This window comes from Drosophila elegans, unplaced genomic scaffold (genome assembly GCF_018152505.1).
Source record: "Drosophila elegans isolate 14027-0461.03 unplaced genomic scaffold, ASM1815250v1 contig_149, whole genome shotgun sequence".
NCBI classification, from domain to species: Eukaryota; Metazoa; Arthropoda; class Insecta; order Diptera; family Drosophilidae; genus Drosophila; species Drosophila elegans.
The window spans coordinates 11,111,950-11,134,540 of record NW_024545513.1 but is presented as its reverse complement, the minus strand read 5'-3'; the positions used below and the strand labels follow the sequence as shown (position 1 = coordinate 11,134,540).

The following is a 22,591-nucleotide window of genomic DNA, read 5'->3' as shown; positions in this document are numbered from 1 at the left end:
ATTTTGTCTTGACGCAAAAACCGAATTTTGAAAAACGTTTTTTGACAAATTTATTTTTGTCCAAATTTTTGACTTTTTTGTAAGGGGGTACATCATCATTTTTTGCCGAAATTCGAAAATCTGAAAAAATTTTAACTGTGAATGCTATTTGATTGGAAATTTTATTACGAATTCAACGGTGTATGACATTCCAACATTAGACCATTATTTCCCAGGGTTTTGACACAAAAACCAAGTTTTTAATGTGTTTTTTGGGATTTTTGGCGATTTTTCAAACAAAATTTTTTCTGAAGAGTCTTTTTGCTGTAACTTTACCAAAATAAGACCCAAAGTCAAAAGAGTTGCTATTTTGAACAGCTGGCAACCCATACCATCCATCCCTGATCGATTGAAAACAATTTATTTTGTCTTGACGCAAAAACCGAATTTTGAAAAACGTTTTTTGACAAATTTATTTTTGTCCAAATTTTTGACTTTTTTGTAAGGGGGTACATCATCATTTTTTGCCGAAATTCGAAAATCTGAAAAAATTTTTACTGTGAATGCCATTTGATTGGAAATTTTATTACGAATTCAACGGTGTATGACATTCCAACATTAGACCATTATTTCCCAGGGTTTTGACACAAAAACCAAGTTTTTAATGTGTTTTTTGGGATTTTTGGCGATTTTTCAAATAACATTTTTTCTGAAGAGTCTTTTTGCTGTAACTTTACCAAAATAAGACCCAAAGTCAAAAGAGTTGCTATTTTGAACAGCTGGCAACCCATACCATCCATCCCTGATCGATTGAAAACAATTTATTTTGTCTTGACGCAAAAACCGAATTTTGAAAAACGTTTTTTGACAAATTTATTTTTGTCCAAATTTTTGACTTTTTTGTAAGGGGGTACATCATCATTTTTTGCCGAAATTCGAAAATCTGAAAAAATTTTAACTGTGAATGCCATTTGATTGGAAATTTTATTACGAATTCAACGGTGTTGACATTCCAACATTAGACCATTATTTCCCAGGGTTTTGACACAAAAACCAAGTTTTTAATGTGTTTTTTGGGATTTTTGGCGATTTTTCAAACAAAATTTTTTCTGAAGAGTCGTTTTGCTGTAACTTTACCAAAATAAGACCCAAAGTCAAAAGAGTTGCTATTTTGAACAGCTGGCAACCCATACCATCCATCCCTGATCGATTGAAAACAATTTATTTTGTCTTGACGCAAAAACCGAATTTTGAAAAACGTTTTTTGACAAATTTATTTTTGTCCAAATTTTTGACTTTTTTGTAAGGGGGTACATCATCATTTTTTGCCGAAATTCGAAAATCTGATCAAATTTTAACTGTGAATGCCATTTGATTGGAAATTTTATTACGAATTCAACGGTGTATGACATTCCAACATTAGACCATTATTTCCCAGGGTTTTGACACAAAAACCAAGTTTTTAATCGATGTTTTTTTTTTCGGGTTTTTGGCGATATTTCTAAATAAATTATTTCTGAAGAAATACTGTTGCTGTAACTTTGACAAAATAAGACCAATAGCCACTACCCACAAAAATTCTGACGTTTTTTTTTTTTTGATTTCTTAATATTTTGATAGGTAAACATACATACCAAATATCCCCCAGCCATTGATTAATTCAGTTATCATTGTACTTTTATGTCCATCTTGATCTTTATCATTATAAAGAACGTTCCTATTCGACTTTATTCTCATTCTTGTTGTTAACTCTTTGCGTCGTTTACACAAAATAAAAAGTATCTCTAACACAAAGTGTTTATGATAATGGGGGTATGGGCATAAGGTCAGCATTTCTGACCAAAATCATATTAACGCGGTAAACAGGCCTACAGTTCGACTCATCAAGGCAAACTTTACAAATTCATCATATCATAAAAGGGGGAAAGGATACAAAAAATACTCAACTCAATTCAGCGAGTAGAAAGACAATTGGGTGGGTGGGTTTAATGTTTAATGTTTAATGGGGGACCGAGAAGAAGATTTTCGGGACTAGCCGCTCCGGCTGCTCCTCATTTAGGCACGCAGGGCCACAAACTGTTGGAACACCTCCAAAATGTGCGTGTCCAGGTCGGATGTGAATAGCAGCGTCTCCAATGTGCTGCTGTACTTCTGAACTTGCTCATGATGCTACAGAAAAGAGTTTAGTTATTAGCATGAGGCATAATCTTTAGAGAAGAGTTTGCTTACCATCAGGAAGACCTGCTGCAGTCGACCGATGGTCCAGCGATACCAATCCGTGTCGGGATCCCGACCATCCGTATCGGAGCGCAGCAAATGCTCCGAGAGAATCATGATGAATCTCTGGAAGACGATGAGGAACAAACGCTTCTGGTTCACATTCGCCGCCTCCAATTTCTCCTCCATGCGCTCGACCACCTTAAACATAGTAACATTTAACGCTTGCTTACATTAATCCCAGTTAATTTATATATATTATACCTCCTCGGATGGTTTGTCAGCATGTGTGATGGGTTTCTTTCTCTTATGCGAAGAATCATCCTCCGAATCGCTGGACGAAGAGTCCGCCTTTGCAAGCTTGTCCTTGGCCTCGCTCAACTCCGAATCTAGAAAAGATAATCATTAATTATTATTAATGTAAATATTAATAAGACGATGGGAAAACTCACTCAGCTTGATCACATGCTTGTTCATCTTCTTGATGGTCAGGTGAAGGATCTCCCACAGATACATTTTGGTGAACTCGCCGGTCATCTCCTTGGAGAAGATCCATGTGGCCACCGCCGAACAGTCGACGATCTGCAGCTTGAGCAGCTTGTCGATCAGAACCACCATCATCTGCTGGTGCGAGGACCACAGCTCGAAAATGTTGTGCAGGATGCAGATCTGTGCCTCTTCCGTTTCGGCCAGAGCACGGAACACCGAATGGAACTTGGAGATGGCCGCAAAGCTGTGCGAAAACGACTTGGAGCCCAAGTTCAGCAGCGTTTGGACGAACACATCGATTTTGAGGGCATTGAAGCTGCCATCGGACATCTCCTCGCCACTATAGCCGCTGCTCGGGATGTCCTTCAGGATGTTGACCACCTCCTCGGGCGCGCACTTCTGCCGGATGGCCACCACCAGTTGATGGGCCACCGTTGTCCCCGGCAGACTGGCTGTTTTGCGGGGGAAGAAATCAAGAAATTAGGGGGGAGATTCAGTGAGGAAATGATTCAGATAATTTGTTTACAAGGCAGTGCGTTTGGCACTTTATCGGGGTATATTGGGCTTTACAGGCCAGTAAAAGGTTTAGGAATTCATTAAAACAAGTCAAGCCATAACTTAAATCTCTCATACTTATTGATTGATTTTAGTGTTTAAAAACATTGTTTCATACATTTAAACTAGTGTAACTATAACCCTAAATTGAAAGCAAATCTATTTGGAATTAAGGAATAAAATAAGATCACAAAATATGGTCAGAAAAATGAGCGCCTTTTAAATAATATTATTAATATAATTGTTTTATGTTTAATTTTCACTAAAATATAATAATAAAGAGTTTGCTTTGCTTCAGGTTTTATTATTTTAATTTTTGTTTCCTATATTGCTATCTCGTTCTAATTCGATTCTCTGCAATTTCAGACTATTTTTAAGAAAGTTATTTGAATTTTCAGTTAATTCTTATATGTTTCAAGATTATTAAGCTGATAAAATATTTGACACAAGAAGAATACCACAAAAGATCTTACTTTAATTGATTTTTAATTAAATCGATAGTAATATTTATGTTTTAATGAATCACCTGCTTGTCGAGAGGCTTTCTTCTACATGCTATTCCTAGTTAGGTGACACTTTCGTTGCAATTCGCATTTCATTGCTTTAGTTATGTGGTTCATGGCGTGGAACCAAGCGGCACCACTCCACCACCAGATCCCAGTGTACAACACCACCGAATAATAAATCCACCTGCGTGGTGCGTTACTAATGACGGTTGTGCTGCTCCAGCTCAGCCAAGCCACCCTTCCCGCCCTCAAAAATGCCCTCTTCCCCGCCGATTACATGCAGTTTATTGGCACTTGCGTCAATTATGTCAATGTGGAGATGGGATCGGGAAGGGTTTGCTTTCCAGGCAGCGGCGGAGCTAATTAAGCGGCCATTTGGCAAGTCAATGTATTGACAAATACACATTTCATTTGAACCAGTGGGAACTTAAGTTGGAGATAATAACAAATGAACAAGGAAATAGTGGACATATTTTTTAGAAATTCTTCTTAATATTTTAAATCTCTTAGGCGTATTAGACTTATAAAACTTTTAAGACCATATCTTAAAATCTAATATCTTCTAAATAAGTCAAAATTAAAGGGAATGAAAAATATATAAAAGCCAAATTCTTTTTTCTTCTTTGAAACCTTCCTATAAGCAGCATTAACCTTTGCTTGACAACCCAAAGAGATCCAACGATCTCAAGACAATGTCAATGGTTTGGGAGTTAGTCGTGTGTCAAGAGCATGCGATAGTTTTTTGTTTAGCAGGCAATGGAAAAATTCGCACATATTCGGGGTTCATCATATAATAACAGCTTATGAGTGCCCCCCTAAAGCACCCCGACTATCCACTATCCACTATCCACCATTCACTATCCATGCCATCGCCTCCAAATAACTTCACTTAAAAGCCAGAATTAAAGATGTTTTCACGGGAATCTGATTTTCAGCTCAAATTGAGCGTATCCAAGTAGGGGAAGTACACACTTTCGTAGTTCAATGCTGACGTCGGCGTTTAATCTGCATCAGGTCATCATCTCAAAGTCTCGAAATCTCTGATTCGGATTCGGAACAGGAAAGACGAGAGAATCCCAGGGCAAGGTGAAATCGCCGTACGGAACCGCCAGAAGAGAACGCCAACAAAAACAGGGGATTTCGATGGGTTGGGGTTCGGTTCGGTTCGGTTCGGTTCGTCGAAAGGGAAACTCCAGCCAAGCGAGCCACAACTCATATCTCAATGGAAATCTAAGGCAAAGTTTGGGTTTAAATGGAGGCTATAACCAAAATGAAATCAAACTCAAGAAGCTCACAAATATCTAAGTTGGTATAGTGGAATATGTTATACCCTCTGGTTGGTTAACATAATTACATTCAATCAATCAACATATATTAAATTAAGAATTTAGTTACAATCGTTTCAACTACAGAAGACCGATGTCTAAATATTATTCAATAATCTTTCTTGAGGGGCTTCTTAATTTTTCAAGCATGTCAATTTTGAAGTAGAAATCTACTATTTGAAAGTTTAGTGCTTTAAAAAATCGCTGTTACTTATTTAATATTTTTGAAAATTAATTAACAAAGACATATTAAGACAAATTATAAAAACAAATGTCTTTAAAAACTCAAAGTACCTAAATAATAGTTTTTAAATTGGGAATTTTGAATGATATGTATGAAGTAAGGGATAATTGTAAATAATGTTTTTCAGTTTATACAACTCTTTATCATACAAGACTTTTTCTTGAGATGAAAACTTAGTATGTGAACCAGAGCTTTTAGTGCTTTTGAATTTCTTTAAGAACTCGAAGTACCCAATTAATGGGTTTTAACTTGGGAAATTTTTTGGGAAGCTTGGTAGACATTTGAAATATGACCAACTTCCCAGTGGCTTTTAAAGATAGCTTAGCTATTGTTCAGGAGGGTATCCAGCCGTGTTCCACATCCACATCCATATCCACACACATGCTAGTTGGGTGGGTTAGTGAGTGTTGCATAAATGGCTCCGATTCCGATTCCAACGACTCCCAGCTGCGACTCCAACTTCTCTGGGCTATGGACTATGCAAAAAGCCAAACAAAAACACACACCCCCCACACACACACACACACACGCACACACATGTCGGCTGCAGATTGCGCAAAAAGCCATCGCTTGGCTGCCTCAACGAAAGCAGCTTCGAGTTGGATGGTTGGTGGATGGATGGATGGAGTTCGCTGATGGCCACAGAAGCTACCGAAGCCACAGCTCCAGACGACATCGTGGATTATTAGCGAGCGCAACTGGCGGACGCGTTTCAGTCGCTTTTTCAAGCGCGCGCAGCTCAAACGCATCGGAAAAAAGCCTCTCGCATTCGCTAATTTATTTTCTGTGATCACTTTGTGTTTTTTGTGTTGCTATTTATTTTGATGTGTGGGCCCAGACAATGAGGAATCTTTGCTGGCTACTTGCTGTTCCCATGGCAATTGTAAGTTTAGGCAAAGCATCCACAAGTGACGGAGAATAAGGCTTCTATCGTGTATTTACAAAGAGCATTTTTCAAAAAATGATTCTCAAAACTGTCAAAAAATGTAACTGAGTGAATTGTGTTTTTTTTTTTTTTTTTTTTTTTTTGTTTAAATTTACAGTCTTAAACTTTTTATAATAAAGTAAATTAAAAAAAAAAAAAAAAACATTGTAACAATACTTGTGTTTAATATAATACATCTATTAATCGTTTTTTTCCAGTAATGGAATTTTAGTTTTATAAAATGTAATCACATGAAAATCACCTTTTTTTGGCTGCTTTTTGCTTGAAATAATGACTATAAAAGTTACTTATATGAATTTCAATAATTTAATATTCTATTTAAAAAAAATAAAGACTCCATAAACAAGCAAATAAAAAAATCTAAGTTGCTTTTGGCACTAAAAACATTAAAAAAAATGTTTAAAAAAATGCTTAAACAAATTTTTGTAGTTCGGTTTCTACAGAAAAGAGCTCACAGCTATTGGAAAAGTTTATTTCATAGCAAGTTTTTGAACTATTTTCAAACGTTTTTGCATTGATGTGCAATGTTTTTAGCTGCCCTTGGGCTGTGCCATTGTGGGTGCAGGACGGGATCTGCTGCTGACGCCCAAGCAGGGACATCAGCTGACGGGCAAGCGCATTTTCTACGAGGAGCCGGCGGAGGAGAGGGTGCAGAACCAGAACCAAAGGCGGAATCCCTTGGAGCGTCCCTGGGAGCGAACCCTGAAGCATGTGACCTATGTGACCCTCTTTACGGATGCGGCACTGGGCGCAGCAGCCGGAAACCTGAGGTAGGTTCGGGCTATACGGCCAGATATATCCGCATTGTCCGCTTTTATCCATGGAAAAATATCCGTGCAGTCAGCTGCACGAGTATCACGACTTCCTGCAGACGCCCTATGTGCCAGCGGACGGCCAGGGAGGTGGATCGCTGGTGGGCGGAGGAGCGCCATCCACGCGCTTCGGTGACATCGTAACCCTGGCCAAGGGCTACCTGGAGCAGATGGGACCGGTAACGGGAAATGCATCCTATCGCTTTCTGGAGGGCGGCACTTGCTTCCAGCTCAAGTGCCCCACCCCGAATCCCAACCAGCGGCGGCGAGCCTTGTGGCAGGTGCAGCGCATCCGTCACCGGGAGGGCGACAAGGGTCGCAGTCACTACCACTACGAGATGAAGTTCAGTGTGACGCCGCTGGATAACAAGTCATGGCAGGCGCACCAGCAGATGAGCTACATCCAGAAGGAGTCCGATTATCCAGCTAGTTTCGGGCGATTGACCCACGATCAGGGTTTCGCCCAAAGGCGCCAGGATCGGGAGAGATATGGGGCAGCGGGAGCAGCTGGAACAGTCGGCAACGGGGAGCAATCACAGGCCACCTTTGTCCATGGCATATTCCAGCCTGCTCCGCCGCCCAAACTCAACATTGGTGAGTACCTTAAGGGGGCGGTCCAGGCCCAGGGTAGTCCCAAAATCGAGCTATTTCCGGGTCTGTTCAATCTGGGACTGCGTCCCAATTATGTGGCCCCCACCACCTTTCGTCCCAACTATCCGGCTGCATTGAAATTCGGCACTCATCCGGAACTGGAGCGGTTTCCTCCCAGTCACAATGGCAATGTGGCTGCTCCTGGCGAGGTGGCATCCACTGCGGGCGCCGTGACCCATCATTTCCATCATCATTTCTATGTGGCACCTGGAGCGGAGCACCCAGAGCACCCTTACCGCTTGCCCGCGAGCTCAACTCCGCGTGAACCCAGCACTCCACCCCATCCAGTCACCGGTTTCTATCCCCATCAGCAGACAGTACAGTTTCCCAACTCCAATTCGGGTTCGTCGGAATCTCTGGAGGAACAGGGGCAGGAGCAGGACTTGCTGCTGCGTACGCCGCAGATTTATGGTCAGGCCTCCAAATACCAGACGGCCAAGCTGCCACCGCTGCTGATCTATGCAGGCGGTGGTAGTCCTGGCGATGATGAGGACAAGTCCTTTGTGCAAAGCGAACCGCTGGAGGAGACAGTCTATCGTTACTCCGAACCGGATCCCTTGTATGTACACCAGAATCCCATCGATGTGCTGCATGACAAGCTGCCAACGGGTGAGAAGATCGAAGGGGGGCAGCATCAGAATCAGCAGCAGGAGCAGGAGCAGGAGAGTAATCTCCAGGATGCTGACTTGGACTTGGAGGGCAACAGCACAACTGCAGCACCTACGACCCCGGCAGCCACAATTCCCACAACCACCGTTGCAACCACGACCACACATGCCAGCCCCACGACCAGTAGCTCCAGTTTCGTGTCCACCTCGACGCACTTCAGTCCCCTGCGCTCCATAAGTCGCTATCGGACCACGCCCAAGATCACGGCAGGTCGGTCCACCACTACCACCACCTCCACCAGCACGGAGCCACCGCTCAGCAAGTGGGCCAAGCGGCGCAAGGAGCACGACAGCAAGGGCAAGAGCAGTCTGCGGCATGAGGCCTTCGTCAGCACCACCACCTCGAGCAGCACCACCAGTACTACTACCACTTCTACCACTACTACTACTACTACTACTACACAAAAGCCTACAACTACCACTACACAATCTACTGCGCCACCGGCAGCACCTGTAGCTCCTCCTCCACCTCCTCCGCCCAAGGAAGTGGTGGAGGTGCTGACCCAGAAGTCGGTCAGCCGATCCGTAAGCATCAAGGTGGGCGAAAACGGCGAGGAGATACCCATCTTTGTGGACGACGAGGAGAACGAGGTGAAGCCAGTACCAACTAATCACTAACAGCCCACTCTTGAAACATACTCTTATGTGTAAGCCTAGTCGTAAGCAGAGATAATCCCCAACAAATAAACGCTATCAATCCGTAGGACTCACCTGCCTCCTCGTTGGCGTACTTGTAGTTGGGCACGGGCGTCATGGGAATCAGCTTGGCGTACGTTGTGGGCATCATCTCGGTAATGCGCTGATGGTACGAAAGGCTGCCGGACATAAGAGCAGTATTAGCATGGGGGATATATTTATATTTGATGGAGTTTTAATCTAAAAACTATCAAAGCTATTTGAATAACACAAATATACTATTACTTTTAAGGCTTTAACAGAAAAATAAGTTAATAAAATCAATGCTTTCGATCTTTTCTATATTAGCATACAATAAATTCTAAAAAAACTACCTTTAAAAATGTAATCATTATTAATTTTATAGCTAAATTTTCTTTATACATCAACATTTTACTTTGAAAGAAAAAAGAAAGATCCATAAAAAATTTAAACTTTAAGAAATGAATATGCTTTCAAGCTTACAATTAACGTGCTCGCATTTAAATATTGCTTAATACTTTTAAATGTTTATCTAATCTCATTTTTCTTATTTTAGCTACAGTAAACTTTACTTAGTCAAATAGGGTTTTGAACTTCAAGAAAATAGTTAATAGATCTAAAGATAGGTTTAATTTTACAGACCTACAAGGAAAAAGACATCTAGAATTTCACATTGCTTTGCTAGTTTTGTACTTCAATCGACCACCTGTAGCGGCACATAAAAAAAGAAGGAAATAAACCTACCGCAGGCACTTCTGCAGCACCTCCTGGATGAACTTGGGGCGCGGATGCTCGCCGTCGAGCAGCAGACAGCTGTCCCACTCGTCCCAGGACCAGGTGAACTTGAAGTTGCTTAGATGGTAGGAGAACCAGTTGACGAAGCGGTCGAAGCAGGACGTGTTCATCGAGTCGATGCGCATGAACAGGATCTCGGTGGCCTGGGCCAGCACCTGGGGCAGCGTGGCCGGCTGCAGCTTGCACAGCTCGATGAGGATGGAGCCGTAGCAGATGTCCAGGTAGCGCGGCGTGGGCATGTGGAACAGCTCGGCGAAGATCACCTCGACGATGCAGTACTCCAGCGGGATCTTGTGCTTGAACGGAAAGCTGAGCAACTGGGCGGCGCAGTCCTTGCGCTCGTGATGGTACGTCTCGATAATATGATGCAGATGCTCCTCGATCAGGAAGCGCTCGATGGAATGGGCACCGGGCAGATTGGGCCCATCGGGGCAGTCGGTGTAGTCGAACATGCGGTACACCACCCAGGGCATTGGGTACTCGAAATTATCGTGGTGCGGCGGCGGCACAATCGCCGGCAGATTGTGTTGCAGTGCCTCGCAAAGGATGGAATCGAAGACGAGGTAAGGACGAGGTATATGCTTCTCTGCCCAGTTGTCCTGGCGCAGCTTGCGTATCTGCGCCCACAGGCAGTCCAGGTACTCCTCCTGCGGATGTGGCGCATCCGAGGACCACACTCGCAGCGCATTGTGATGCTTCTTGGAACGTTTGTTCAGGTAGACCTCGATGCGCAGGAGCAGCGACTCTAGGGCCGACTCCTTCTTCTCGTAGAGATCACGACCCACCCAGGGCAGCGTGGACAGCACGGCAAAGACGAACCAATCGCGGCGCACCTGCGGCACTGTGTCCTCGTTGGAGACATCGATCATGGTGTCCAGCAGCTGGAGCAGACTGGTGGCCGAGATGACGTGGCAGTTGACCAGGTCGGCGAGGAAGCGCAGCGAGTAGCGGGCCGCATCCCAGCGGCACAGCTTCAGGGACTCCTTGAACGTCTTCACCATGTGGTCCACGAACTCGCCGCCAAACTTGTAGTTCTTGGCGTTGAGCAGACCCACCAGCGTCGTGTACACGGTGCACTTTTCGGGCATTCGCACCGCGCAATCGGACAGGATGCGCAGGATCTTCAGGCGAAAGGTGCCCAGATCGGCCTCCAGCACCGAGACGAGTCCCTCCAGGTTGGACTCCACGGAGGAGGTGCTCCGTTCACCCACGCGCAGAATGAGCGACTCCAAGCGATCCTCGATTTCCTGGTTCTCGGACACACGCCTGCGCTTGTTGCGCCGGTGATCTGGAAGGGATTCGCCGGCAAATCAATTATCTGTTTTAGGCCATACTGCTCCCCACTTACCATATCCCTCGTCCTCCGTATCATGGGCTCTCCTGCGACTCATCGTTCCGGGGATTTGTGGCAAACTTCTGCTCCAATTTCAATTGATAGCTCAAAACGCGGCAGAGCGTTTTTGTTGGCCACCGGCAAATGGGGACACCTACTGATGTGGACTTTACTCGGTATCCTGACGAGGATTCAGGTGGCTGGAAGTCCTTGCCGCTTCTTCTGGTCGTCTATCGGGATCTTCTGATTCGGTGCCAACTTTCGAAACACTTTTGTGACAATTTTCACCAAAAAACGCGATGCTTCTTTTTTTGCCAGAAACGATTGGCGGGTTTATCGATAACCGCGATGGCATTGTGCACAAAGGTATATCGAAAAGGGATTGATAACGATAATCGTGATTATAGCTACATTTAACTTATTACGAAATTTAATCAAAAACAAACAACATAATTTAAGACAAGTATTAATTTATACTTCATTTTTACTTTAAATTCATTTCATGATTATATGACCCAGAAAATTAAGGAAATAATAAATTACATATGTAGCGATTTTTGTCTGGTTAGATTTTAAGAAAAATTCCTTAAAAATATAATTATATATATTTGGAAACGAATTATAATATAAATAATAACAACAAATAAAGCAAATAAAATTTTTAATCGAGTTTTTGGTATAGAATATTTCAAAACAACAGAAATGTATTTGGTATATTTTGTTCTAGGTATTTAAGAGCACATCCGATACGGTCATACTAAACCTGTGCATTTCGAAAAAACGTGCGGATTTTTTTTTGACTTTTTTTGGGAATCGTATCCTGTTGATATATCCAAAAACTAGACAAAATGGGCGGCCAGGGCAAGGCGATCAACCGGAAGCGGAAATTTGTGGGCCGCAAGGCGGATGATCCGGAATTCGATCTGGACAAGAAGCAGTTCAAGGTGCTCCATTTGAATGCCAGCGAAAAGCGGCTGATTATCGTTTTGGAGGGAGCCCAACTGGAGACAGTTAAGGTGGGTTCACCATAACTTATAAAGAAAGGAAAACCTAATCACAATCCTTTTATATTATCTATCCAAAAGGTACACAACACCTTTGAGCTGCTGAATTGCGACGATCATGCGGGCATTATGCGCAAGAACCAAAGGGATCCGGGATCCTGCCGTCCGGACATAACCCACCAATGCCTCTTGATGCTCTTCGATTCCCCACTAAATCGAGCCGGTCTTCTCCAGGTTTTCGTGCGCACGGAGCACAATGTCCTGATCGAAATCAATCCACAGACCCGTATTCCGAGAACCTTTAAACGCTTCGCGGGATTGATGGTCCAACTGTTGCACAAGTTTCAGATCAGAGCGAATGACTCGTCGCGCAGATTGATGAGTGTGATCAAGAATCCAATCACGGATCATGTGCCCGTCGGATGCAAAAAGTATGCCATGAGCTTCTCCGGCAAGTTGGTGGCCAACTGCAGAGATTTGGTGCCACATGGCGAGGAGGGCAGTGCCACATATGACGAACCCGTGGTCATTGTCATCGGAGCCTTTGCCCATGGCGTCCTGAAGACGGACTACACGGAGGAGCTCTTCTCCATCAGCAACTATCCACTTTCGGCGGCCATCGCGTGCTCCAAACTCTGCTCCGCCTTTGAGGAGGTCTGGGGCGTGGTCTAGCACTAATGTTTATTGTTTAATTAGATTAGTCATAGCAAATAGTTAGTCTACATCTTTCTTTTTTTAATACGCATTAAATTTGGTGGAATTTCCAAGCCCACAAACTTCGATTTCAATTCTTGAGCATGTGATTCAATGTACATTAATTAAAGGATCTTGTTATAAAGAAAGGTTCTCAAAAATGGTATAACATATATATCAGCTCTAGAAAATTTAACGAAAATATTTGGATTATGCTTATCTGATTTTTTAATTTTGTTAATTAATTATGTCAACTTAACAAGAATGATATTTCAGCCATATATTGATGTTTATTTTGTACTCTTTATTGTTGGCCATACTAAAAATCTTGAGAATACTTAGCTTGCAAGATTGAAATGCACCGGAGAATGTACAATATATACCCCTCAAAAGCATCCAAGATTACGCCTGGATTATCTCCGCCCAGATTCTGGGTTCATCACCCCAGCGACAGTCGCTCGTTTATAATAAGTCGGTTTATTATTATAATATTCTTTTTTTTGTTTAGTTTGCAGTTACAAAAGAGAGGCTTAGAAAACTTGAAGCATTGGTTAATTTAAGTTTAACTAATTGCCATTTAGCCCTGTTTGTTTTTGTTTGTTTGTTTGTTTTCTTCGGGATTGAGAGCTCTGTGTTTTCTGTTGGAGGGGACTGGGTGTTCGGGAAAGGAGGAGGAGCAGGAAATGGAGGACATTACTTGGCACCTGGTTTTTTGGTGCCCACATCGGCTGCCTTCTTCTCCGCCTCCCTCTTGGCGGCCGCCTCCTCGCGCTGCTGCCGGATTAGTGCCAGTCTGGCCAGATCGGCCTTTGCCTCGGTGGTTTTTCCAGCGGCATGGAGCTTCTCGTATCGCTGGCGGGCTTTCTGTTTCTCAATCTGCTCCCTTTCGCGGCGGGAGAGCTCCGGCTTAGGGGCACCACCTTTGCCGCCTTCCGAGCCGGGACCATCGTCCAGTTTGATGGCCGATAGCTTTTGGGTGGCCTTCTTGGTTACCCGGTTGGGATTCTCGATCTCGATGAGTGAGGCCACGCCCTTCTTGGCGTCGCGCGATTCCAGATCGGAGTCATCCTCCGAGTCCTCCTCGGATTCCGATTCCGAGCTGCTGACGGCACCTGCTCCGGCAGAAGATCTGGCTTTCTGTCGATTTCCGGCTGGAGGTTTCCTGGGCGCCGGCACCTTCGGCTTGGAACCACTGGCCCCTCCCTTGCCATCGGATTCGGAGCCGGAGCCACTGGTCTGATCGCTGTCCTCCTCCGATTCCTGCTGCAATTCCTCGGGCGATGTGAAATGGCGACTGCGACCCTTGTGGTTGACGAACTTTCCTCGTGGCATGATGATCTATGGGGCGATCCTCGGCGTTTCCTGGGCTCTTGCGAAAGACACTCTCTAGTGTCTCCTATAGATAGTATTTATATCTACGGCCTTTACGATCGTTAATTCCCACGAAAATGGGCTTAATTTAATCACGTTGGCTATAAATTTCCTACTGCGAATTTTTGCACTTATAATTTAGTGCTGCACAGTGCCGGACTAGCAGTGTTGCAAGGTCTGCGCGGGCGGACTACCTACTGATAACCGATAACTGTAGACGTTTTCCAACACTACAGAAATGGCTGTCGATTGTTGCTTGTAGCCACATCAGCGGTTAATCGCTTCTATAACCGTTTGAAGTAAGGCGGAAAATTCAAAAAGATTTATTCGTTTATCTTACTCTACAATTTATTTTGTTATTGTTGGGAAACAATTTATTTTGGTTGATATATGTTTTAGATTTTGACAAGCCTACCTTATGTACTAAAGCTTTTATTAATTTTTAACTTATTTTGATTAACTTTTCAATTTGTTTCATTTTAACATTTCTCTGTGCAATAGAAAATAGAATATTATATCTTTTTTTTCTTTAAGCAATTAAGATGGTGAAATATTGTGTTCTTTAAAGTGTTATTCTTGTATTCGAAATTTTTTAGTAATAAGTGTATTTTCCTTATTTATCTAAAATGAATATCTAATCAAAAAATGAAAGTTAAATATTTAAACACTGTAGTTTGTGCAAATCTGAACCAGTTTAAAATTTCATTTGGGCTTTTATCTTTGGGTGTTGTAAAAAACAGCCTAAAATTAAAATAAATAAGGCACACGTGCTGAGAATACTTACTTAAGCGATGGTAAATTGTAAATTGATGATGATGATAAATTTGGGCACTTCTCTTTTAATAGGTCACCCCGAAAGGAGGATTAATCGGTTTTTACTCCATGATGGTGATTTCTTTTGGGCCCCGCCATTTTGTTGATCCACTGCAACTGCAACTGCATCTCGAGATACAGAGAACACATTTGTGCAAGATGCACTGGGATTGGTCTGCTGCTGTGATTTGTGGGAAAACCAGTTTCTTGACTTTTCGCTGGGCGTTTTTCAAGTTGCAACTAATAAGCAGTAGCAATAAACCAGAAATTGGTAAGCCCAAAAATCGTTTTGCATATTTGTGTCAGCGCACATTCCTCGATATCATGCATCTCATTAACAGAAACTCTCACATATAACTTATTGATTTGTGCGGCAAAAGGCAAAAAACAATAACCAAATATAATATGCTCGAAAATTTAATGCACGAATTAATTATAAATTCCATGGGTGCTCGCCACGAAAGCGACAACCAAAAAATGAAAAAAAAAATCCAAATCCAAAATTCATGGTAAATACAAACTGCTGTTCTTCCCTGCTCTTCATTTCCCCTTTTATTTAGACCCTTTATTTGAATGAAATGTCAATGAAAGTTCTTTATTTATTGCTATTACACCGGCAAGATGCTGTTTTTTTTCGGCACTTATGCACTTAGAAAGTGCGCCATGCAAATGAGAAGAAATTAGTTAATGGAATTCTAATTGCGTATACGCACTTTCTTGCTTCGTGCGTCAATTTTTATACGATCGCTCAGATCGGACGATTTTATTTGTATGTATATATTGCAGGTGGGCCAGAACTGGGGAATTGCGTAGGCGTATTTTGGGTGCGGAATCTTTACACACTGACGGTGAGATGTGTTCAACTAGCTCACTTAAAAATATTCAATGAGAATACAATTATGTAAATATATTTTAGCAGCTAAAGTGATTTTTTTAAAAGATGATTTGTTTAAAAGTGCTTTAAAAAATGCTCACTAAAATTATTAATATAATTATATTTAATTTTTTTAAATTAAATAAATAGCATACAAATAGTAAAATTCACATCGGGAGTATAATGTTTAGGTCATCGCTTAGTAAAAAGTTCGGACATTCCTATTTATCAATCCTTTTATTGTAAACATTTAAAAAATAAAATTAAAAAAAATCATATTTGCATTTATTTGAACTTACAAAATATTTGTATTATTCTATGAATTCTTATTGGCTTTTCTAAATGCCCAATTTTTTGCCAGGTCCATTAAGTGTTGACCAACTTGCCTCAGCCACTGTAAACAATCAAGATTCGTGTAGCATTTCGACAATGGACAATTCTATCGACTGGACTCTACCTTACTCCGATACGATCGGACTATGTATATATATAGTATATAGTATAAAGAGTAGAGTTGATGTCTCGCCTGAAATGGGTCGATGACAGATTACGGGCCGTGAGGCTGATTGTGATAAAAATAAAGACTACAAAATCGAAACAAATTCCCACCTAATATCGTTTGGTGAACTCGACGACGACTTCTTCGTTTGGTTTCTTTTCCGTTTGTCTGGGTGTGTAATCAGCACTTGATATCAGAACTCAGAACAAGAACAAGGTGTGTTGTTACTTGTTACTGCTACTGTTGCTGCTGCTGGTGTTGCTCGTTGATGTTGATGTAGATGTTGATGTTGCTGCTTGGGTAACGTGCGTCACATACAAATAGAGGCTGCTGCAGGCTCAGCAATTGCTATGCACAAGAGCAAGGCTTATTTATCTCCACGGTTAACCACATCTCTTTTTTCAGGCAATTGATTTCTGGCCAGGTCTTTATTTATGCTCTGCAAAAATAGCCATTGCCTCTTAAAAATCCTGGAGTATTACGAATACTTTTCTATGCAATTCAATTAAAAAAGTTATATTCTTAGAATTTTAATATATATTTATTTATAAAAGAAAGATCATTAAAAAGATTATAAATTCCGAATTACTTTAACTTACATTATTTGTAAGTATTGCAATGATTTTTATACTAATTTTATTATTTAATAAATTAACAAAAAATGTCGTTTTCTGGAGAGGGTATTACAACTGCGAGCTGTTTTGCTGATCCAAAAGCAAACCATCAACCCATCTTGGATTCTTCAGCGAACCTGGATCACACCCAACTATTTTCGCCCGGGGCTCCTCTTGGCCCTGGAAATTTACGATGCTTCATTAGCATTCACACAGAGTGGACAATAAATGGTCGCAGCTCCAAACGATGTCCCCGTCGAAAATGCTTTTTGGCTTAGTCCAACTGACTTAAGTTTATCTAAAAAAAAAAAGGGGCTTAAAACAAGAAAAGAACACCGCGGGTCAAACTGTGATTTGGAATGTTTATTGGCTTTTGTTGGCCATTTCGCTAAATGTCTCTTTTTATTTTTCGGGCCTTTCATAATCACCAATCGAACCAAAAGCGAATTCAGTAAATTAATTTCGTTTTTGACTCAGCGTCGTAGAAACTTTAATCCCGCTAAGAAATCTACTTTTTTCCATCGCTCTTTCTTTGGGGTTTTTTATTCAGCCTTCCGTCAAAGGTCAATTTCGCTTTCTATACTCTAATTTTGCAAAAAAAATGGGGTACTTTAAAATTGGTTGGTTGGAATTTCAAAATTTCAATTTTCTTTCAAAATGAATGCATATGAATTATTTGGAAATATATTTAAATATATTTTTATAGGAAAATAGGGTGCTTAGTATTTCAGATCCTAGTTCTTCAGTTGTAAGTCTGAACTTTTGCACCACGTGTAAGTTAACCTTTTGTTGTGGAATATCTAGAAATGCCAAACCCAACGTCCTTTGTTCGTTTTTTGATCTCTATTTTTTGGATAAATCATCTGTTGCGTAAAATAAATCTTTAAACGCATCTCAATTGTAAACAGATATTTCTAGGGTTTAAATTTAGTCAATAGAATAGCCAGATCTATTTTTAAAAACGCCGAAGTATAAGCGGAATTCAACACGAGCCCAGTGTTCAACTTTCCACTTCCAAAAAGGGCTATGAATCATGCACAGAGAAAAAAACTATGGCAATTTAACTTTTTAGTTGAATAGTTTGATTTCTTATAAAAACTTTAAATTGTTAAGTGCTATCATTAATCTTAATAATAATTATAATTTTACAAATTAATTCCCCATTAAGGGATTAATTTACCATCATAAAATGTAGTTAATTATTATAGAAAAAAATTGTTAATAAGCTTATTAGAAGATACTTAGTTCTGCTGAATTTTTATCCGTGCGAATCGATCCCAACCTAGATGACCCACAAAGGGCCCTTTTGGCAGAAACTTTCATCGGAGCGGGGTTATTAATGATCGGTCAATCCATTGACCCCGACAGAAAGCCAACGCCAAAAAAAATAAAATATTAATAAAACGGGTTCTGGGAAGAAAGCCCAAAGAAGCCGAGTTACTAAGATGCTGGGACGTTGCTGATGAATAATTCAGTGCCCTCGGGTTCGTAGGAAACCGTTTTGTTTTTGGTTTTGGTATTTTCGTGAACTGGCTGATCTGACCATATAGACTACGTTTCTTTTTGGCAATTAGCCGTGGGTCAATAGGTCCGGCGAGCAAGCGAGCGAGCTAATATAAGCCGGTTGCCGATCGCCGGCTAGCTCAGTTTTGGCCAAGATGAGGAACCGCTGTGTCTGGGCTTTGCTGGCCTTATGGATGTGCCTCCTGGTCGCCAGGGTCTCCACTGAGTCCATGATCGAGGTGGACGAGAACGGTGATGAGTACGAGCTGAAGCGATTCTACATCCAGGGTCGTCAACTGAGTGGCGATGGCAGCCAGTCGCAGTGTGTGGTCACGAGGAGGAAGCGTTCGGGTCGTGCCCTCCAGGCTGGGGCAAGTGTATCGGTTAGTTCGCAGCCCCTGAAGGTGGAGAGCCTGCCCCTGAAGGAGCATCGTGAGGGAGGATCTGTTCTGCAGGAGGTGGAGAATAGCAATAAGCGTTATGTGGCCCTGACGGGCGTGCATTTGGAGTCTCTGCTGCCCAATGACAATGATGATCAAGACGACATCGACGACGAGGAGGAAGAGGAAGTTGATGATGATGAGCACAATTTGGCAGCGCAGTCCTCGAAATCGCAGTCCAACTTTGTGCCGGCTGCCTTGGCCTTGCCCTTGCAAAGTCAAACCAGTGCGGCCCATCTCAATCAGGCAGTGAGTGCTGCCCATCTCAATCAGGGAGTCAGTGTGGTCGCCAATGCGGCCAGTCATGCCAATGTGGCCGAAGATGCTGGCATTGTGGTGGTTCAGTCGCACCAACCTCCCAAAGTGAATCCCGATACCCATGCCGTCTTCGAGTTGAAACCCATTCAATCGGATGCCGAACACTCGGCGGGTGTTAGCTTCTATCCCTTCGTCCAGCCCTGGGAGGTGGTTGACCATCATCCCGAAGATGATTACGATGGGGATGATGATTACGACGAGGAAGAGGACTTCGATGATTTCTACTATGGCAATGGTTACTATAGGGACCATCCCGCTGATTTCCATGGTCTGGGCGTTTACGAAGAGGAGATTATCTCCGAGGATCAGCCAGTTACCACGATTGCTAGTTGGGCCACCGGTGAAGAGGACGATGGCGATATTCGTCCTGTTGTCAACAAGCGACCCAATCAGAAGAACAAGAACAAGAAGAATCAGAAGAACAAGAACAAGAACAAGAACCAGAAGAATCAGCAAAAGAGACGTCAACAGCAAAAGAAACGCAAGCAAGAGGCTGAAGATGTTGAAGAGCTGTCTACGAAAAAGAAGAAGCAGCCGCAGCAGCAGGATAAAGATCAAAAGAAGAAGCAGGATAAGGATCAAAAGAAGAAGAAGCCTGAGAAGAATCAGCAGGAGATGGAGCAACTTACCCCCGTGGATGTGATCAAGAAGCCAGTGGCCATGGATTCTACTGCAACAGTTGCTATCGCTTCTTCTTCTGGCAGCAACAGTGTTTCTTTGACCAGTTCTTTAAGCAGCAATTCTACAGATCAGAAGAAAAAGAAGAAGAAGAAGCCTAGCAGCAGCAGCAGTAGCAGTAGCAGTGTTAGCCAGCGCAAGACCAAGAAAAAGAAGAAGCAGTCTAGCAGCAGCATTTCCAGCACCAACAAGCGTCGTCGTCGTCCTAGCAGCAATTCTTCTGGTTCTTCCAGTAGCTCCTCCATTGGAGGCTATCGTCGTCGTCCGCAGCAGCAGCAGCAGTCGCAACGTCGTCGCGAAACGCAGCAGCAGCAGCAGAAGCGCCGTCGCCAGCAACAACAACAAAAGAGACGCCGCCAGCAACAACAAAAGCGCCGAAGAATTCGCAACAAGAACCGTCAATTCTACGGTGATGAGCCCATCATCAACTGCATTTACATCAACAAAGATCCAGTGACAACGACGACGCCTCGTCCCTTCTGGAATATCCTGGGTCGCCAATCCGAGGTTAATCCCAGTTCGGAATCTTCTGTAGAATCCCAAGTCGATCCAGTGGCTAAGCAGGCTGTTCTTCAGGCTGTGCGTCGCAACTTTGGCGAATTCGGCGGACGAAAGCGCACCAATTTGCGCTTCGTGTCCTAAATGAGCAGGACATCAGAATCACCCTTTCTATAAGTCACCATTTTTTTTTTGCCTATTTATTTATTTATTTATTGTAATGACTATTCCATTTTTTTTTTCGATTGAACACGATGAAAGTTTTATTTTAAAAATACTTATTTGGTGGGAGTCACATTGGGTTTTATTGATTTCCGAGAAAGATGGGGGGTGAATGGTATGCGGAATGGGCCGCAGGACAGGTCAGAAGTGAAAAGAACAGGTGTGTAACCTGAATCTGTCGCCCCCCTGAATACTGTATGCTGCACTTTGAGAATCTGCTGAAATAAAATGTAGAAAAGTTGTAGGAAAAAGAACTGATATGGAAAGCTCCTATATATAAAACATAAATGCTCAAGCTGACATCTAATATTAACACATTTGTATCCAATTATTCGCTTTACGCTTTGTTAAAAGTTTTTTTTTACTTTCACGAAATTAAAGCGATAAAACGGTTTATAAATCTTAAAATAATTCAAAGCTTAAAGTATTTTTGAACTTTAGAAAATACAAAGAATTTCGGAAGCTCAATCATTCTATTTTTTCCATTTTGAGAATCATTCCCCCTATTTCGGCAAGTGTAAAAGCCTCCTCTGTTGGGCCGTTTTGTCCTGGCCAAAGTTGAAATCACCCCCGAGAGGAGAAGCGAACATCGAGAAACGCTGCGCAAGTTCTCCGGATATATGCCTCACTGCACAGGCCGAAGAGTTCCGGGGGAAAAGGACCGGAGAAAAGGGTTGCGGACCAGCCAAGGCCTGTTTTGTGTCTACCGCCACTAGATGGCGCACTCTAAGCGGAATTCAAATCATGCCACCTTCAACCCACACTGCCCTACAAAAAAACTCGGAAAAAAAAGGTACTTTTAAAGAAAGCTAAACACTATTTATTTTTGTTTTTGGCAAAAGATATTTTTCAAGATTAAAAGTCTTAAATATTCGAAGATTATAAAGAAATGTTTATAAAAATGTTACATGTAGTTAAATGAAATATTTACCTTATATTTGTCACGAAACTAAAATTATTTATTCTGTCCATTTTTTTTAAGAAAACAATGCGCTTTAGAAAAAAGATTTAAGACTAGTTTTTCTTGCCACTATTTCAAATTTTCCTTAAGGATATTTATGTATGATGAAATATTTAAACGTATAAAAGCAGAAGCATCTATTGACACATAAATAAAATATACAAAATCCAACTTTTATATATAAATTTCTCACAGTGCCGAATTGTGAACATTCACAGTGACTCACGGCGATATTTCGGATCGATATTTCCGTGTCCAGCAGCAGCAGCCAGGCAGCTGTGTTCGTAAACACACATACATACATATACTATATGCGATGGATATATTCGTGCAACTGGCGCCCGACGAAAGTATCCACAAGATACAAAAACCCACACTCGCACAGAAGATTACCCGCGATGGTCTGGCTTCCGCCCACTGGGAAAAGTGGAAGGTTGGCAACTTGCCGCTGTTCATTTGTGTGTTGTTTGCTGGGCAAATAAAAAGCGTGCGCGCACACAGCACACAGGACTTGTCGAGGGAGAATTGAGTAGAAAGTTGCGACCCATTGGGGGTCAGGGGGTGTGTGACATGCCAGGATGGAGTAGGAGTAGGAGTAGGAGTATGATATGGTGGGTGTGGCCGGGAGGTGGACTCGGGTGTCACCACCCCAGGAGCGATTCACTCTGAAACTCCGGACGAATCAACAATGTCCGCTTTTAGCAAGTCATCGTGCGGCAGTTTGGGGATCTGGGGATACTGCAAACGATGGTCATAAAACACGTAGCACACGGGGATGAAGGGCTCTCTAATCTCTTGTATCTAAACTATGTATATGAGGCAAACATGCAAACTTATAGGCACATGTAGGTAAAAATATCATGTGCGTAAATGCGATTCTCTGGAGACGTCAAAGTTTTCAGTACAAGTAAAATTAATACAACAAA

General features: G+C 42.2%; 5 protein-coding genes across 5 annotated transcripts; 3 read left to right on the top strand and 2 right to left on the bottom strand.

Annotated features, from left to right (window-relative positions):
* Window positions 1–1,649: 1,649 nt before the first annotated feature.
* Window positions 1,650–11,514, bottom strand: LOC108137164 (nuclear cap-binding protein subunit 1). The gene is made up of 7 exons (XM_017258736.2): window positions 11,193–11,514; window positions 9,794–11,132; window positions 9,104–9,207; window positions 2,649–3,137; window positions 2,461–2,585; window positions 2,209–2,397; window positions 1,650–2,148 (listed from the first exon to the last, which is right to left on the bottom strand). Exons 1-7 carry the CDS (start codon window positions 11,233–11,235, stop codon window positions 2,035–2,037), a joined length of 2,403 nt encoding a protein of 800 aa, XP_017114225.1. The 5' UTR covers window positions 11,236–11,514; the 3' UTR covers window positions 1,650–2,034.
* LOC108137059 lies at window positions 5,961–9,090 on the top strand. The gene is made up of 3 exons (XM_041710292.1): window positions 5,961–6,198; window positions 6,796–7,031; window positions 7,102–9,090. The coding sequence occupies exons 1-3, from the start codon at window positions 6,157–6,159 to the stop codon at window positions 9,008–9,010; spliced, it is 2,187 nt and encodes a 728-aa protein (XP_041566226.1). The 5' UTR covers window positions 5,961–6,156; the 3' UTR covers window positions 9,011–9,090.
* A 407-nt stretch (window positions 11,515–11,921) lies between the features above and the next one.
* LOC108137185 (ribosomal RNA small subunit methyltransferase NEP1) lies at window positions 11,922–12,969 on the top strand. The gene is made up of 2 exons (XM_017258768.2): window positions 11,922–12,193; window positions 12,263–12,969. The coding sequence occupies exons 1-2, from the start codon at window positions 12,026–12,028 to the stop codon at window positions 12,851–12,853; spliced, it is 759 nt and encodes a 252-aa protein (XP_017114257.1). The 5' UTR covers window positions 11,922–12,025; the 3' UTR covers window positions 12,854–12,969.
* A 366-nt stretch (window positions 12,970–13,335) lies between these two features.
* On the bottom strand, window positions 13,336–14,424 carry LOC108137186 (28 kDa heat- and acid-stable phosphoprotein). Its single transcript, XM_017258769.2, has one exon. It carries the CDS (start codon window positions 14,204–14,206, stop codon window positions 13,568–13,570), a length of 639 nt encoding a protein of 212 aa, XP_017114258.1. The 5' UTR covers window positions 14,207–14,424; the 3' UTR covers window positions 13,336–13,567.
* A 4,288-nt stretch (window positions 14,425–18,712) lies between these two features.
* LOC108137109 (probable serine/threonine-protein kinase mps1) lies at window positions 18,713–20,626 on the top strand. The gene has a single exon (XM_017258634.1). It carries the CDS (start codon window positions 18,743–18,745, stop codon window positions 20,624–20,626), a length of 1,884 nt encoding a protein of 627 aa, XP_017114123.1. The 5' UTR covers window positions 18,713–18,742.
* Window positions 20,627–22,591: the final 1,965 nt, after the last annotated feature.